This window comes from Melozone crissalis, unplaced genomic scaffold (assembly GCF_028551555.1).
Source record: "Melozone crissalis strain CALT ecotype California unplaced genomic scaffold, PUWL_Pcris_2 ptg000005l_1, whole genome shotgun sequence".
In the NCBI taxonomy this organism is placed as follows: domain Eukaryota; kingdom Metazoa; phylum Chordata; class Aves; order Passeriformes; family Passerellidae; genus Melozone; species Melozone crissalis.
In genome coordinates this window covers 48,438,359-48,455,497 of record NW_026535783.1, presented here as the reverse complement: position 1 = coordinate 48,455,497, position 17,139 = coordinate 48,438,359, and the positions used below count along the sequence as shown (strand labels likewise).

Here is a 17,139-nt window from a genome sequence, read left to right as displayed (position 1 = left end):
CACTTGCTTATGACCTACACATTACCTTCATTACCAGATATTTACTGCAGCCTTTTCGTACAGAAAGTGTAACAAAATCCCATAGGCAAAATGTTAGCGCTGGTAAAACTTAGGAAAAAAAATCTGGAAAAAGAGATTATAAAGTTAGCAGCAAATACAGCTAACTTGAAATAATTTATTCAAAGGGAATTCTCCCAAATAATCTTAATACAGGCTAAGTCCTTTTCTGAAATACATGCAGAAACTGAAAATGTGGTCTGATGAGAGAACGCTGCTGGGAGAGAACACACATCACACCTTTTGGTAGGATGGGCGTTTCTAATGTTATTTCTAAGTATTAGATGAACAAAAATAATTGTCAACAGAGTCATAGACATGTTATTACAGTAAGAGATCAACTGAATTTCTTTAAACCTGGTGCAATATTTCATCAAAATTATTTCAAAATAAGGAATAATATACATGTTCTGTTGAAGATTTGCAGCAACTTTTAATGACACAGTTTCCTACATCCCTGGAATTATGGATTCCATTAGGCTGCATCATCTGACTCTAACTGTATAGTTAACTGCATGCTTCTATTGATCTGGACGCCAAGCTTGATGTTATCCCATTCATTAATTCAAATTACTTAAGATATGAAGCCAACAGCATTATTTCACAATAAGTCACTTGGTGTTAATGGTCTGCCTTTGTAACTCTTCTGCCAAAAGCATGTCTCATTAAATCAACCATCAATCAAACGGAAGGCTCAGAAAGTGTTAGTAAACATTTGCAACAACAAACCAGAATAGCTAAGTATTTGAAGATTCCATTTTGAATTCTTGTCCCATTTCAGTCCTGCATGAAATATTCTGGGACTAACATATTCAGGAGGTGCATTACTACAGTAACACCACAGTGAAGTTTTAAATCTATATTCTATGTAAGATGGGGAATTAACAGGATAATTATTATGCAGCTGTAACCTAAGGAGTACATTCAGTGGTTAGTTGAACTCATATTCTTGACACCTTAATATTCTTAATATTATATACATGCTTACTTACCTGCCAATATGGAGCAGCAGATTATTTGCAGTCAACTAGTAATAATAACCTAAATGAGAAAAAGAGGACTGATGTATTTGATACACTGAAATTCAATGAAAAGTGAAGTGTTTAGAAGAGCAAGCTGTGACTGTAATTACTTAGCACCAAAGTGCTCCATAGTACACCACCAACTGTTGTGGTGCTCTGATCACAAAGATCTTCTCCACTCTTGTTATAATATACAACAGAAAAGGTAATTGGTGGAAGGGTGTGAAGCCAAGCTAGTAAGATTATGTGGTATCTCTAGAAAGTGCTCTTAGGACAACATATATAAGAAAAGATGGTACTTGTGTTCTTAATAAGCCAAAGACAGTTTAAAAGTATTACTATACTACCAGAAGAGCAACTGACTGGGATTCATGCAAGACAGTAAATGAAAAAATGAAAGATATTGGTCTGGACAGGTATTTTAGCTGCCTAGGTGGGAAGCAGCCAATGAAATATTGTGAAAAAAGTGAAATGATTTGGCTATACAAATCCTTAACTAAGACTTAACATTAAAAATCAGAATGTCAGTATGAAGAGGATGGTCAGTGAATGGCTTGCATTTGGGCAAAAGTAATTGTATGTGAAAATGATTCTTACCTTTGAGTCTTAACATCCATGACACACTGATGCCTACCTACTGGCAGCCACCAGCTTTAGCAAACAGAAAAAAAATGTGAACTTCAGTGTCCTTGTCACTTCAATAAAACTCTTCAAACCTAACTCCTTCTGAAGATGTGTAGTAACAATTTAGAAGGCCTCCTGTCTGCTCACACAGAAGACATTGGAGGTTTATTTTTTGTTGGTTTTATATTTGTTTTTATTTTTTCTGTGGGTTTTTGTGCTTGTTTGTTTTAAAGGTACAAAAGTAGTCAAGATGCGTATGGGTCTTAATCAGAATAACTAAACTCTGAGTTATTACATCAGGCAATTGTCTGTGTTAAACACTGCCTTTTTTCATGGAATGAGAAATTTACCTGACTGAGTGAATGATAGCAACACAATTCAGAGCATGGTCTACGGTTCCAGCTGGCTTCCATCTGGTTTTGGCCCAATGATGAAAATAGGTTTTGTGTTCAGGAATAAGGAAGATGGAGATAAACAAAGTTAAAATTGCCTACATACTCCTGTGGTAGAGTACTACTAGAGAAAGTGATGCAACTGCCTTACTGCCTTATGCTAAGATAGGTAAAGAATTTTAAAAAATGAACACTTTAATTTTTAATTTGTCCTGTGGTTAATGTGATTTTCCACAGCTACAAGGAAAAGGTGCATATATTTACACATATGATTCCAAAATGTTTATTTGAGCATGTACATTTCAGAATGAAAAACATATATGCAAGACAATGACCATAATTACATTAAGGAGGAACAAACCCTACCATGTAAAATGACTCAAAATGTCCATTTGAGATATGATTTTATTAAAAGAAGACACTGAAAGATGTGTTTCTAGGAAGAAAAATATATTAAAATTTAGTTGTAAAACAGTTTTCCACTATTTTTTGGTTTAGTTCATATGCAAAATCCTTCTTAGAATGGTATCCTTCACTGTCTTGAGTTTTCAAACTACAGAACCCTTTAGTTTTTATACCTGTAAGTCACAGAAACTTCTCAGTAAGTCAACATATATGTAAAACTAAAAGATAGCTTGAGAAAACTGTAAATTAAATATACACTACCATGTAAGACATTACTTAACAGTAATTCCAGGGTAAAAGGACAGGTAAATAAATCTCACTTCCCTTTGTGTAATTTATCAAAGAAATAAAATTCTATCTAGTATTTCTATTAAACAAAGAGAGTGCAGAGAGAAATAATGGAAATTTTAAAACTATTGGCATAAGTTACAGTAACACTGCAGTAGTTATGCATCCAAATTAACCAGTGTGCTTTAAACACAGGAAGACTTTGAGTTCCCCTGTATATTTAATACCAGAAATTGATGACCATTCACTTTACCAAGGGGCATGAAGAAAAGGAAAAAATAGGTCAAACTGTCATATATAAAATGTGTATATATATAGTATAACATTTTTCCCTATTTTTTAATATAATTTGAAGTATGGAAATACATATTTCCATATATTTCAAAATTATAAATGAATATTTGAAAAGTAGTATTTATACCTGAAGACACCTATATATATATAAAAAAAGATAAATATATATCTATAAATACCTCCATTTTAATTTCACAATTCAAATTGAAGTCTGGTAGACAAAGAGTTCGTGTCACCAAAAAAAACCTCCGAAAAACTGTGACTCAGAAACAATTCCTTTTATGGCTTCACCTATACATCTATTTATTAATACATGTGCAGTATAATCAGATCTGCTTTGCTTGAATGGATTGTAAGAAACTACTTAATTTTAAGTCTGTCATTATTCAGATTAACATTTGGATGTCTTTTGAGAGGTTTTAATAGTCTATACTGCTCATTTTATGCAGAACAAAGGTAAATGCCTGTGAGAGATCAGTCCTTTATCATGCAATCTGTTTCACTGTGAATCATTCTGGGAAAACCAAAGTTACCAACAACTAGTCTGTGAGCACCTAACATACATAAATTATTTTTTACACACCCTACGCCTGTTGAAATGCCTCTTCACTCGAATACAACTTTAAATGCCTTTTTTTTTTAAATACATACCATGACATAAACTTATGTTCAATCTTTTGAACCTTTCCACAAGCTTTGTAACACTAATTTCCTGTACTCAAAACATACTTCATCCTCTTAATGTTTTTAAACACAGGTAGTAATTAACCTCACACTCAAAATTAGAGGCTTAAAATCAGGTGTTGAGCTGATAGTAGAAGTCTTGAACAAACTACTGAGAGCAGTATGTTGAACATAAGGTGAGTGGGAATCCCTGTTTGAAAGTAAGCTAAACTTTTCCACTCCCCTCCTACACAGCCACTGATGTGTTCAGCCACCAGGAACTGCTATTTCTGCTAAGCAGCTTGGTCTCTACACTGCTATTCCATGGCCTTCTCTTGTTTCAGGAAATGGAAGTCCTTAATTTAAACAGTTTCAGCCAAGTGTACAAGTAATTAGTTATATTAGTAATAAATTTCATTATACTATTTATATGTGTGCACTTTATTGCTGTATTAGTCAGTTGCTTATATAGTGTAATGACTAAGTTCAATAAAATTATGAATAGATAAACAATCTGTGCTAGACACATGTCATGGTCTAAGCTGTCTACATGCTATTGATCAACCGTTAAATATTGGAAGTGAACATAAAATGTTCAACTCCACACGTGTGGATTGAAAGAAACCATTGTTTTGTATTTTAGAGACTTCTAATCTATAGAACTTCCTGAAGTTCTGTAAGGACAGCTCTTTAAATAGTTTGTATTACCATGATCCCATGCAAGCTAGATAAAATTAGACTAAGACCACTGCAATTTTGGTTCAAGGTCTTGAATAATTTTAATTTATTTCTAGTTTACTCATTATTTAATTATTCACATTATTGATAGCCCAGGAAATAAGCACAAAATTTTTCTCCCCTTTCCCATTTGGTCAGACTTAGCAATTATCAACTGTTTCAAGAAACATAGTTAATGTAACATTTCTCAGTAGTAAAGTAGTTATAGTTATCACCCAACAGGTTATAATTTCAATCCGCCTAAACCTCCTTTTTAGAAATTGATCTACCCTCAAGCAGCATGAAGTATCTAAACTAAGTTAACATTAAATTATCCAAAGACCATTCTCCTTCAGATAAAACAAAAATCCTTACTTCAGAGATACAAGAATCTACACATGTGAATTAGAAGAGTGTACTACTGGGTCAGGCAAAACATAAATTGAACAATAAATTTCAATCATTCATCAAAAATTGGAATGCAACGTCTATATTTCAACAACTTTATTAACATAGTCAAGCAGTGATTAACATTCACATCTATTATGTCACATCATACAAATGTAAATACAAAATTACTACAGTACAATATATATTCTCTGCATGATCCAAAATATTTGGTGGCCCCAAAAACTCTTTTAAAATTCAGCAGCTTATCAAAAATTAAAACCATATTCTATTTAAAATGAAGTTCTGTTAGCACATAGGCAGACTTCAAGAAATATCACTCAATTTAGTACAGTTTGAGAGGTTGCAGGAGGATATGTTTGAAGGAAACATTCCAACATTGTGGCAGATACAGAAACATAAGATTTAAAGCTTTCAAGCAAAACTTATACAACCTAAGTTGTCAGCAGAAAGATCTGGTCTCCCTTCATTTACAACTTTTTTGTGTAATTCATCCAATTAAAGATTTTAGAAGTCTCTAGTATCACTAAGTCAGACGATGTACAACATAACTATCTCTTTCCACAAAAAAAGATACTCCACTGCAGATTTTAACAGTCAAATAAACCTCCTTATACCAATTGTTTTATTCTCATTGCTGTCCTCACAAAAACACCCAAACCTGGTTAATTTTGTTGCTCACTTGAAATAAGGAAGTAGATACCTAAAGTGAAAGTAGCACAACATAACAAGTTTATAGAAAAATGATACTATACTGTAAGTGCTGAATTCTTTGAGATGTGGATTTGGCTTACTTAAAACATACTGTAACACCACACAGGGATTCATCCTATAGAGTCATCTCAAACTTCCCTCATTTACGTACATTCAAGCGAGTGAATATCACTATTTTAGCAGAATATACAAGGCAAGTAAGAAGAGTACTTGCCTCAGTTCCCCATTTAAAACTGGCTTGCTCCAACCATTAAGTGCAAAGAGCAAGCATCAGTGGCAGATAAAATGTAGTTTCTACTGGAGAATACATAGAAGACTGATGGATACAAATCATCCTGGAGAATGCATAGGTGAGTGAAATACATAGCTACTGAACAAGCTTTATTTATTTAAGGTGAGGTTACATAATATTTTAACAAATATGTGTGCAAACTACATCAGAATCTATCTGAGATTAACTGCAGGATGTTTTGCCATTTCACTGTAGAGTTTAACCTTCATCTAAGATAAAAAGTCACACTTCAGACCCTATATAAAAGCTTTCTGTCATCCTTATGAAAGATATAGTATGGAAGCAGTTAGTGTTAAGTTACAACTTCTTTCCTTGAAAATATCTGACGCAAAAGGTTTCCAATTTAATGTCACATTTAAAGCATTTTTTAAAGAAATAATTCAAATGTTAGAATATGGATGCATTCTCCTTAAGGGAAGAACGTTTGTTTTACACCTTATCTGTTAATACATTCAATATGAATAATATAGGTGAAGCAAAAGTCATTATTGTCCCACAGTAGAAGGTTAATTTAGAGTAAGTTTAAGACAAGAGGAGCTGCCTAAATGAAATACATAAACTGACAAAATTACAACACGTTTTTATAAGCATGTGTTCTGAACAAAAAGGGTACAAGAGTATTCACCTGAGATAAAGCTAGTATTTGAATATTTCTAAGTAGCATTGAGTTTTGCTTGAGGAAAGCCACTTGAAGTTTTAAAATATACATTTTAATATTATACAATATATGCAGTTTAAGTAATTAAGACTGATGCTAACATGAAAGTCCTAAAAAAAAAATCACAGTGTGTATCAATATTATTAGTCACAAAATTTATGCTACTTCATAACTTTTAAAAATTATAATGATTACAAATTTTAACCTATTCTTCTAAAAGTGATTTTCTGAGTACAAGCTTCAAGAACCAATGAACTAAAGCATAAGAATTAGTTTCTTACAATTTAAATATATACATACTCACTGATAAAGAAAATAATCAAACTTTGGAAAAAAATACAAAACTGATTACTTTTGCTTGCGCTGGTTAAAATAATGAACTAGTCTGTTTTCCAAAATGAAATGAGTGGTTTCCTGACTGTGTTCTGAAAAAAATTTAATATTGAACTTCACTTAAGACTAATTTAACAGCAATTTTGAACTGCCAAAAAGATGCATTTATAAGGATTTTAAATACACTTTCTGTTACCAACTTAGGTTGATCAGCAGCTTTTTTTCACTCTCAGAATCCTTCAAAAAGGGAAACTCAAAACAGGAAAAAGGCATATATAAAAACAGTAAACACTGACCTCCTGAGGTTCCTACAACAAAATTCTTCAAGTAGAAAAATCTACACCATTACATAGCAGCGGCTATTTCTGTAGTTTAGCACACTAACAGCACTTTTTCAGTGTGTAAGGAGCAAATGAAGTAAGCCGTGCTTTTAGCATGCCAAGAGGCAGAAACACTGGAATGTAACAAAGACAAACTCACAATTCTACCAGAACATCCAGTCAACATTCAAGAACTGTCAAGACTACACCACAAGAATTAAGATGCTTTTTATATATCCCATGATGCAATAATTCAATTTTAAATATTAATGCTGTTTCATTAGAACTTCTCTTACCTCACATTACACCCTAAAAGGATTCTGCAAATCTCTGCACTATATTAGGCATTAGGAATATGGTTTACTTGCTTTAAAATATACCATGAGAGAACTTATTGATACAAAACACTATTTTGTTTATTCCTGTACTAGTTATTCCTGCCCTTTTAAATTATTTTCCTTGTTGTCATAACAGATTAGTTCACATCTGTACAAGTATGTGTTAAAACAAATATGTACAAAAGTGGCATCCTAAACTAATCCAAGGTGAGGTGGAGTGGTTTTATTTAAAGGGGCTTTCTGAAATTAAAGAAGTTTAGTTAAACCAAGATTTTAGTTGTTATGCTACTGTATGATTTGGGTAGGTTTTCTATTCTACAAAGTTTTTAATGTCATTTCTCTGAAACTCTTCCTTAATGTTCAAACACACTTAAAATTAAAGCAAGTTTGGGTCTAAAATAATATTCCAGCTTGCTAAATGTTGGGCAGGGATGTTCCCTTTCAAATTAAATTTTTAAAATTCAATTTTACCAATTTTTATCAGAATTATTAGTTGAGAAGGTATTTTTGGTTTGCTATCAAAGTAATGTAACTTGAAAGCAAGTTATCACATGCAATTTTGATCAAATTGAATGAATACTATGTCCTGGCATTATCAAATATATTTAATACAATACATGTCCAAACTATGCTTCAGGCATAATCCACTAAAATTTGCAAAGCCAAAAAAAACAGGTGGGGTGGATGGGGACAGGACACAAAACATGCATGTGATCATGCACTGAAAAAGAAAAAAAGTCTAAACTCTTTAAACAGCATTTTAAAGTTCACACTCACACAGCTCAAACTTCAGTGCAATAGCTAAATCATTCAACAGTCAAAGAACAGAACCATGCAAAGAAGAGCAAGTTCTTAAAAAAGCCCCAACCAAAAAAACCTCAAACCAAACAAAACCAAAATCAAACCAAACCAAAAATAACAAAAAAACCACCCCAAAATCCCAAGCCAAACCAAAGAAAAAAAACCACAACCTCCTCCACGACCGCCCAAAAATACACAAAAAAACCCCCAAGAAAACAACTAACCAACAAAAGAAAACAAAATAAAACAAAAAATAAAAATTAAAAAAAGAAAAACAAAGAAAAACACCCCCCCCACAAACAAACAAAAAACCAAAAAAAACCCCACAAAAAATCAGAAAACACCAACTAAACCAAAAACTGTTATCCAGTATCCATTCTGCAATGCAAAGGTGAGAAACTAAATCTACAAAAAGGCTGTTATGGCTTAATTTTGTTTTGCAGATTAATAATGCAGCACTTGAAAAATGGAAAGGTGTGGCTTCACCTCTGACCAGCAGAGCTAAAAATCTCTCCATTTTCCTTTACCATCATGGGATACTCTTTAGGCAATCTAAATTAATAAAGACTTGCCACTTTCAGATGGACACAAGATCAAGTGTACCAGTTAGGATTTCACATTCACAGTACATAAGAAAATACACATGGAAGGAAAAGTAAAGCGTTAACTTAACAAAGATTTATTCACAGGAATACATGTAAGTAGAGAAAAAAAAACACAACAGAAAAGCTAAACAAATGAAATGAAGAGGATCCAAACCAACTTTCACTCTGTAGCTTTAAACTTGCACCCTTGTGCATTTAACTACATCACAAAGGGCCACCAACATGCGCCGATACAGTGTAGATACCCTGCATTACATCCATTAACTTAAACATCTCTTAAGATCATGCTTTGAACAAAAAGAAAGCGTAGAAGATAATACGTTGAGTGGGAATAAACACAAATATAGCAATCTTGTCATCAACTTCTACAATTGTCTTTACGTGCCAACTAACACTTATGCAGCCTTTAACGGGTCTTACCATGTAACTCATTTTAGAGATTCTGATAAAATCACTAGTATATAACCATGCAGAAAGCACATCACACTGACAGCACAGAGGCAAAAATTTTGCACAGCTATATCAGCTTTCCACATTGTGCAGGTTACACACAATACAATATCAATCTTAATCTTAACAGATCCTAAAAAGGTATTTCAAGGCCTAATTGTTAACTACAGTACTTTATATCTATACTCTTAATAAAAATAAATTCCACTGAATCTTAAAAAGGAATTTTAAATGCAGGGTTATATTGAATTTAGGGCTATATTGAATTGGTAAACTGCAACACAAAACTGGCGCAACATAGGTAAATGTATACCAATTTCACTCTATGTGATGCAAGCATGCTACTTTCCCACTAATTAAAATTACTTCTGATCACTATGAGCCAGAACGCATGCCTGAACCTTAAACTGCAAGTTAGGAATAATGCCTTACTCTAGAAATCAAAACTAACAGAGTACAATAACAAAATCATATCCACTACCTTGGTTGTTTCTCTTAACATAAAAATTAAGATGTCAATCTTTCCTTTGCAGTGTACCTCTCTTTACCCCAAAAATGATAGGAGTGACTTATTTGGCAGCTAGCAGGTTGCTTCATTTTTCCAAGTTAACCTTTATTATTTTATGATGGGGTTTCTATACTGTACACTGCAAGTGCCTGTTCCTAATACAGACACAAGCTGCATTTTAACTGTACTAACTTCGTTTGTGTAGTTCTTCATTAACATGCAAATATCTAGGAATCCCCAAGCAGGATGAAATAATGTAGAAAACCCTTACTTAAAAAAACAGAAAACAAAAAAGAAAGCCTTTTACTGTTTGTGACCCCCATTCTTAGGTTTCCTTTATTGTGCGCAAAATATTTTTCCTCTTTACGTATCCCTATGGTTCAATTATATGGTTTCTTATTTTGGTACAAATCCCCACAATATTCCAGAATGTGCTGTTTTGTGACTAGATTCTTTTTTTTTCTTCTTCACATCCAGTGCAGAGGTGTAATAGGAGACAGATTTCCACCCACAAAGGCTCCAGATGTTAAAACATTTCCCAACATCGACTTAATACAGTGACGGCAACACCTCCCTCCCGCCCCTCCCAGTAGGGTTGGGATTGTACTGTATTCCCTACTGGTTTACCCTTCCCCCCAGTAAAGGGTAACATTTTCCCTGGGTGCAGAGGCTCCCTCATAGTCTCCCAGACTGAAGGACCTGTAAAGGGAAAAGATAATGGTATAATTAAATCTTACCTGGAACCTCTGGCAGATAGGTACATAAACAGAGTCTTTTTCAAGCACTAAGTGCCAACCTCTAACTTAAAAATGAATTTATGCCTAATGCTCCCTTTTAAGTCTGCTAAGAAACCAGCCCATTTGTATCAGATAAATTACTATTCATGAAACAACAATACATGCTTTCAAACTACATTGACAATTCCACTATTGTGTTAAACTCAGATTTAAGATAAAAGCACCCTATATATTCTAACCAGTTTTTCCATTTTTAGCACAAAATTATGAGGTAGTTATGACATTGAAAAAGAATATTAAACATATCTGCACCTGACCTAGCAGCTTCTCTTCTGAGTGGATTAAACAAGAGAGCCATACCTTCTCTGCAGTTGAAACTGAGAACAATGGTGGATTTTATCACTTTTGTTTCCTTTTCATCAGGAAGAGAAAACATCCTCATGTCAGAACTAAAATACTCTCATTGATAAGTATGTAGCTGTTTTATTTTTAATCCATTGTTCTGATCAAACGCGTAATTTTATGACACCGACTTTGAAAAAAATCTTAGGCTGAATTTTAAACATTATTTGTCCATTCCAACACTAAACAGAACTGCATGACTCACTCTCATAATTTTAATACAAAAATTCTACTAAAAGTTTCAAATTTGTATAAAGACTAAAAGAATAAATTTAATTCTCTCTTTTTTTGGGTAATACAATAATCTCTTCACAGTATCACACATGGGAAATTTGCTTTATACAGCATACACAGGTAGCATACAAACAAGGTGGTGTAATAATAGAGAGGTACTCTGGAATCCATTTTCATTGTTCTTTGTCGAAACTGAATCATTCTCCACACACAAGTGTCTAACAATTCTAAGTTGACACACAAAATGAAACATGGCAATAATAAACACATATCAGACTCCCCCAAACATCAAGCTATACAGTTACTGTAGTTATTAGCATAGCATTCTTTATTCAGTGGAAAGATCATTTAGTGTGTAGTTAGGAGGCCATGAGACTTCTCACAGCTACTGTGTTAACAAACCTGCTTTCTTATCCTAGTAGAGTATTCTCTCTTAGACTACATCTGCCATCTATTAATTCACAACATATAAGGTAGCCTGTGTCTTTAGTACGAAGACTTGAGGATCATATTCATCACTTTGCTTATTAAACTTGAACCAGCACTTTGTCATACCTATACTTTCAACTTTCTTGATAAACTAATGTGTGTATCATAGACTCAGTTTTTCTTTCTTTCTTTCTCTCTCTGTAACAATAGAAAAAATGAGACAAATGCTTTTGCTACAATCCCCATCACTTAGGTATATTATCATCCCTTCTTTCTTTCCTTCATATACAAAGTAGTAGCTCAGCAATTCTACACTGATGAAGTAATGATGTTTCATATGATGCAAACAGGGAGGAAGTCCCAGTTCTCTCTGGCAAGCAACACTCATGTGCTTACCTCTAATTATGGGACTGCAGCTACAGTGCATGAGGTTAAACTCCATAGTAAGCTGCAAGGCGCTCTTTTAAGGGAAGAGGAAACTGGTCAGAGAAACGCCTCCAATTCTCATCCCCAACTTGATTTTTAAATCCATGAAGAATCTACAAATGAGAAAGGGGAAGTCAAAATAAGCAAAAAATAGAGGCTACATTATTTACTAGCCTCATATGCTGTAAGCCACAAACTGCTGAGTTGTACATGTGGCAATTTGAATTCTTCAATATCATACTGAAATGCTACAAAGAAGCAAAGAAGTAGAGCAAGGTCTTTCTAATGTATTTCTTTAAAGGTGACATAAAGAATACATAAAGAACCCAAAGAAAGTAGTGTATGTATACGTATTTATATATATTTTTAATAGGTAACTTAAAACCTAGGGTTAAGCCATTTTAGAATGTTTAATTATAAATTTTTTCAATTCATTTTTCATCCATCCATCCATCCATCCATCCATCCATCCATCCATCCATCCATCCATCCATCCATCCGACATATATTTTAAGACTACTCTGTTCATATTTATTTTTTAACAGATGTGAAGTATGTTGTGGGAAGCTGAGTTAAATGGCAGCCATCTTTTAATAGAATGAATACCTGTCAATTTCTAGCACAAATATAAAATCTTTGAGAACTCTGTTTTCTGCATGGAACCTCTAAGACAACTTCACTAACAATGAGGCTCTTAAAACCTTCTTTGTTTTGAAATAACAGGGATCCACAGTCAATGGCATTCAAAATCCAGTGAAAGAGGAAAACAAATAATCTACAGGTTTCTGTTTGGACTGTTGGATGTAATAAACTACTTGAAAATGAATTTACACTATTAAAAAAAATAAATCTTAGTATGTTATCCCTTAAAACAGCAAGTAAAAGCAAAACATTAGAAAAGACAAAAGCAGAAAGAATTACTGTTCCTCATAGAAAATTATACCAAGAAAATCTGAAGTTTTGTTTTCCCTTTTTACATTCAATGTAAAGAATTGTGGAACAGTCTGTCATGAACACATCCTCAAATAAAAGGTAATGTCAAAATTCAGGCTCATGGTAACAAGTTCAACACAAGACTGTCAAGCAGATCTGCTTTTAAACAGATGTAGTGGTAACGGCATTACATGCAACCAGTTAACTTAGTGCTTTTCTCCCTCTCACAAGCAGGGTCTTTCCTACACCCAAATGGTTTCATATTAACCAGCTGAAAAATCTACGAATGCTCAGTGATAGACAAAAGGTTATGAGTCAGATTTTGACACTGGCAGCTCATCTATCCATGCTCTTGAAAGTATCTTCTCTTGCAGTTCTAGTACTAAAGAATAAATAAGTTTTAAAGAAAATCCCAAAACCTGGATAAATCCAGTTTATTTCCCTTGTTCCTGAAGTCATAATTAGTGTTTGAAAACATCTACTTGGACTACAGCAATCACATATTCGTGAAGAAGTTGTCTAAAAACCCTATGAGTTATCACTGAAGAAAGCTTTGTCTCCTTTTCTGTACAGCAAATCCCACAAAACTACTTTAAAATTGCTTGCTTAAAAAAGCAAGGATGTCCTTTTGCCAAACGACCAAGAACCACTCTGCTTAGATTTGAATGCATTGTTTCCCAAACGGATCACTTAGGAAGGATCTGAAAAAGAGGAGTTTAACCTGCCGAAGGATTGGTGCAAAAACATGCAGTGAGACTGCTTTGGTCAATCATCACAGACTCTTATCCAGGACCCCCTTTTAAGTTGTAGTTGCTGTTTCATTCTCCTGATGTTAGAATACTCATAGCTGCACCTTTTCTAGATCTAATGTTCCTTGGAAGGAAGCCGGTTATCTGAGAGACTAACTAGGACAGCAAGATTTCTGCCTTTACTCTTAAAGATGGGATAAAAAAGTTCTAGTTTCTGATTTGATGCTCACACATGTCATTAATTGAAGAAGAAGTACCAATACCAATCCATGAGACTAATAAGTACTTATGAATAAGTACTTACGAAGTACTTATGAAGTACTTATCCATGAATATAAGTACGTATGAATAAGTACTTATGAATAAAACAAAAAACTTTTGCTTTAAGAATATCATGAACCTTACTTTTGACATAGAACTTCCTGAAAATGGGGATTTCACTTTAGAGCTTGTGAGGTAAATCACTTTCTCTCTATTTCTCTTTCTTTTTTTTTTTTAATTTAAGACATTAGTGCCAAAATACAGTGTAGTGCATTCTGGGTAAGGCTTTTTTGTTTTTTACTAACTCAATACAAGGCAAACAGTCCTTTAGTTTAAATTCTACTGATGCTTTGCCTAGGGACAAGCAAATTCTTTTACCCATTCTTTGGTATAACCGCATGTTAGTTTCTTGAAACTTACTCAACCAAGCGGGATTCTGAGGAGGATTAAGCAATCTCTTATTTTCAGCAGGAGTTATGAGAAACAAGATACGACTAGGATATTTTTAATTTGAAACTTATGTAGGTCTCCAAAATAAAGTAGCCATCATTGTGGCAAAAAACAGTCTCCAACTATACAAATCTCATTTCCTGAAAAAAAAGTCTTACATGTAGTATAAACTTGCCTGTTCTTCCAAATGCAGGAAAAACATAGCAGGCTGGAAAGCTGTTTGAGGATCATTATCACTTCAAAAAACACCTTAAGTGAACTTTGCAACTATTTTTAAAAGTTTGGAATAATCCAAATGCATATAAGAAGACACAGGTTAAAAAAAGAAGTCAGGATTTACATGTTGCTTTGTCTCCATGACCACAAACACAGTAAGTGCTAGAAAGCACTTTTACTAGAAAGTGAAACAGAAAGAAAGAAACCAGAGGATGTAAAACAACTACCACTAGGATATACAACTATCTTAGCAACCTTACCTTACAGAACATGTCTCGAAGATCATCTTTTGGGCTAATCCATGATGCAACAGCATCACAAAAAAAAATAAAGTCCTACAAGATTAAACAATCATATAGATTAGAAACCTCAATTTATACATCTGATAACAATGCTTGATATTCATTCTGTGAAGTGGATGGTCTTTGATCCTAATTTACAACTGCTTTTGCTTTTATGTATTTATTTTCCACTTAATTCAGACAATGATAAATTACTGCATGCTTAAATGTTCAGCTACAGAAATTGCTGAGTATCTCAGATTAAACCACAGTGAAAACAACCATAACTCTCCCCTCTGCACCACACTAGTATAACTTTAATTCTTTCAGTACACCTACAAATGCAATATCTACTTCCTTCACTCACAAGCAACAAATGTATCTCTCACACATTTCCAGTCAGGGAAAAAAAATCTGTTTTATTCCTTAAAGTAATTTTTTTCTGGGACACAGAGAACATTTATCATACAGGTTCAAAACTAAAGCCCCTTCAAAATCCCTATACCCCATTCATCTGCTGTCATGCATTATCTCCTCCCACACCAACAGAACACCAGTCTTTAAAAATAATGTTGCTAATGCAAGAAATAGGAACTGAGGATGATTAGAGAGAAAAGATGAGTTAATGAAATGGGTCCTTATTTAATCCCTCTCTGTAAGCTACACGATTGAACAGACAATAGAAGACTGAAATGTAAAGTACAGAATAAGGCCAAAATGAAAGGAACCACACATTTCAGAACAAGGCAAATGCTCAATTCTTATGTTTCAGGAAGAAGAATTCCAGGCAGAGAAAAGGGAAAGATCAATTTTGTTTTCCTCTTAAAAAACATTACATTGATACAGCTTTACTTTAGAGATGTGGAGACTAAAGATCAAGTCATATTTTATTCTTCAATTGTACCATTTCTTTTAAAGAGATGCATGTTCATTGTCATGCTGACTCCTGGAAATATTGATCCAACAGAAACAGAATATTCCCTACCCAAGTGTTAAGAACAAAGGGGTGGTTACTGGTTTTGTTCTGTTCTTGTTTTAAAAACCTAGGTTACATGTGGAAAATGGGTCTAAGAATGTCAACTTTTACCTTATATTTGCATACAGATCCTGACCACAACCTGACAGAAGTATCAAAATACAGTTATTTTAATCGAAGTTCATTATTTACATATTCATTGCAAGTAAAAGAGAAAAACTCATTTTAACAGTACTTCTCCTCTTCCCTTTTTAGCTGACAATTACTGAAGGATCATGACACACATCATTCACAATATACACATTTTGGGCTCCTTGACTTCAAAATAAAGCTACATCATGTACTGCAGAGAATCTCTTCAAAGTAAACTTTTTCATACTCCATATACAGCTTTCACTAAATTTCACTTAAGTAAAGAAAAGTCAGCATCTATTAATGTATCTTACTTGGACTACGCCACTGGGGTTGACCGTAATCATGGTACATATCCCACGGAATGCTGAATCCTTTTCCTCATTGTCTCTTATGTTTCGCAGAGAGGTGCACCTAACAAATTGGAAAGCAAAACTTAGATCACTTACTTTTCTTCAACCAAGTCAAAACTAGATGACAGTATCTGATGGAATAAGTCACACTGATAAGATTATCTGAAACACAATTTTTAACACTTAGAAAAACACTTGTTGCACAGTTTTTACTAGCATAATACCATTAGGCATCACCTCAAGAATCTGGCTTTTTGTTATACTGTAGTCGAAAGTGTGACCTCTATTCCATTAAATACAAAAGAAACGTGTATCTGAAATACTTATAGAAACTATCATTATTAGAAGCGGAACATAAAATACTGTCACAGTATGAATTATGTCAGATACCACTTACAGAACAGTTATTGAACTTTTACAGCAGCAAGCAAGCTATTTTATATGTAACAAATCTATAAACATATATTCCTTACAGCATTTCAAGCCTCAGACTGAATTTTAGGTAATGCACAGTATAAATTTTACAATATTTGCATGCATTGTATTATCATTCTGGTGGATTTTAAAATGCTCTTTCATAATCAAGCTTTAACACAGCAAGCATGTGACAATCTTATCCCATGCATAAATTAGTCGTTAGCCACAACATAAAGAATACATGACGGTGCTAC

The 17,139-nt window shown here is 33.6% G+C and overlaps 1 protein-coding gene across 4 annotated transcripts in view; it reads right to left on the bottom strand.

Annotated features, from left to right (window-relative positions):
* Positions 1 to 4,942: 4,942 nt before the first annotated feature.
* Positions 4,943 to 17,139, bottom strand: part of TNPO1 (transportin 1) — a 56,808-nt gene continuing 44,611 nt past the window's right edge. For 2 of the 4 annotated variants that reach the window (XM_054282667.1, XM_054282693.1), the window contains 4 exons: positions 16,430 to 16,529; positions 14,987 to 15,061; positions 12,088 to 12,230; positions 4,943 to 10,588 (listed from right to left, as the gene is read on the bottom strand). In XM_054282667.1, coding sequence (XP_054138642.1) covers positions 12,123 to 12,230; positions 14,987 to 15,061; positions 16,430 to 16,529 — 283 coding nt within the window. In that variant the 3' untranslated portion in view covers positions 4,943 to 10,588; positions 12,088 to 12,122. Of the gene's footprint in view, positions 10,589 to 12,087; positions 12,231 to 14,986; positions 15,062 to 16,429; positions 16,530 to 17,139 lie in introns of those variants that run through there. The other 2 variants (XM_054282685.1, XM_054282677.1) reach the window with 2 other exon arrangements.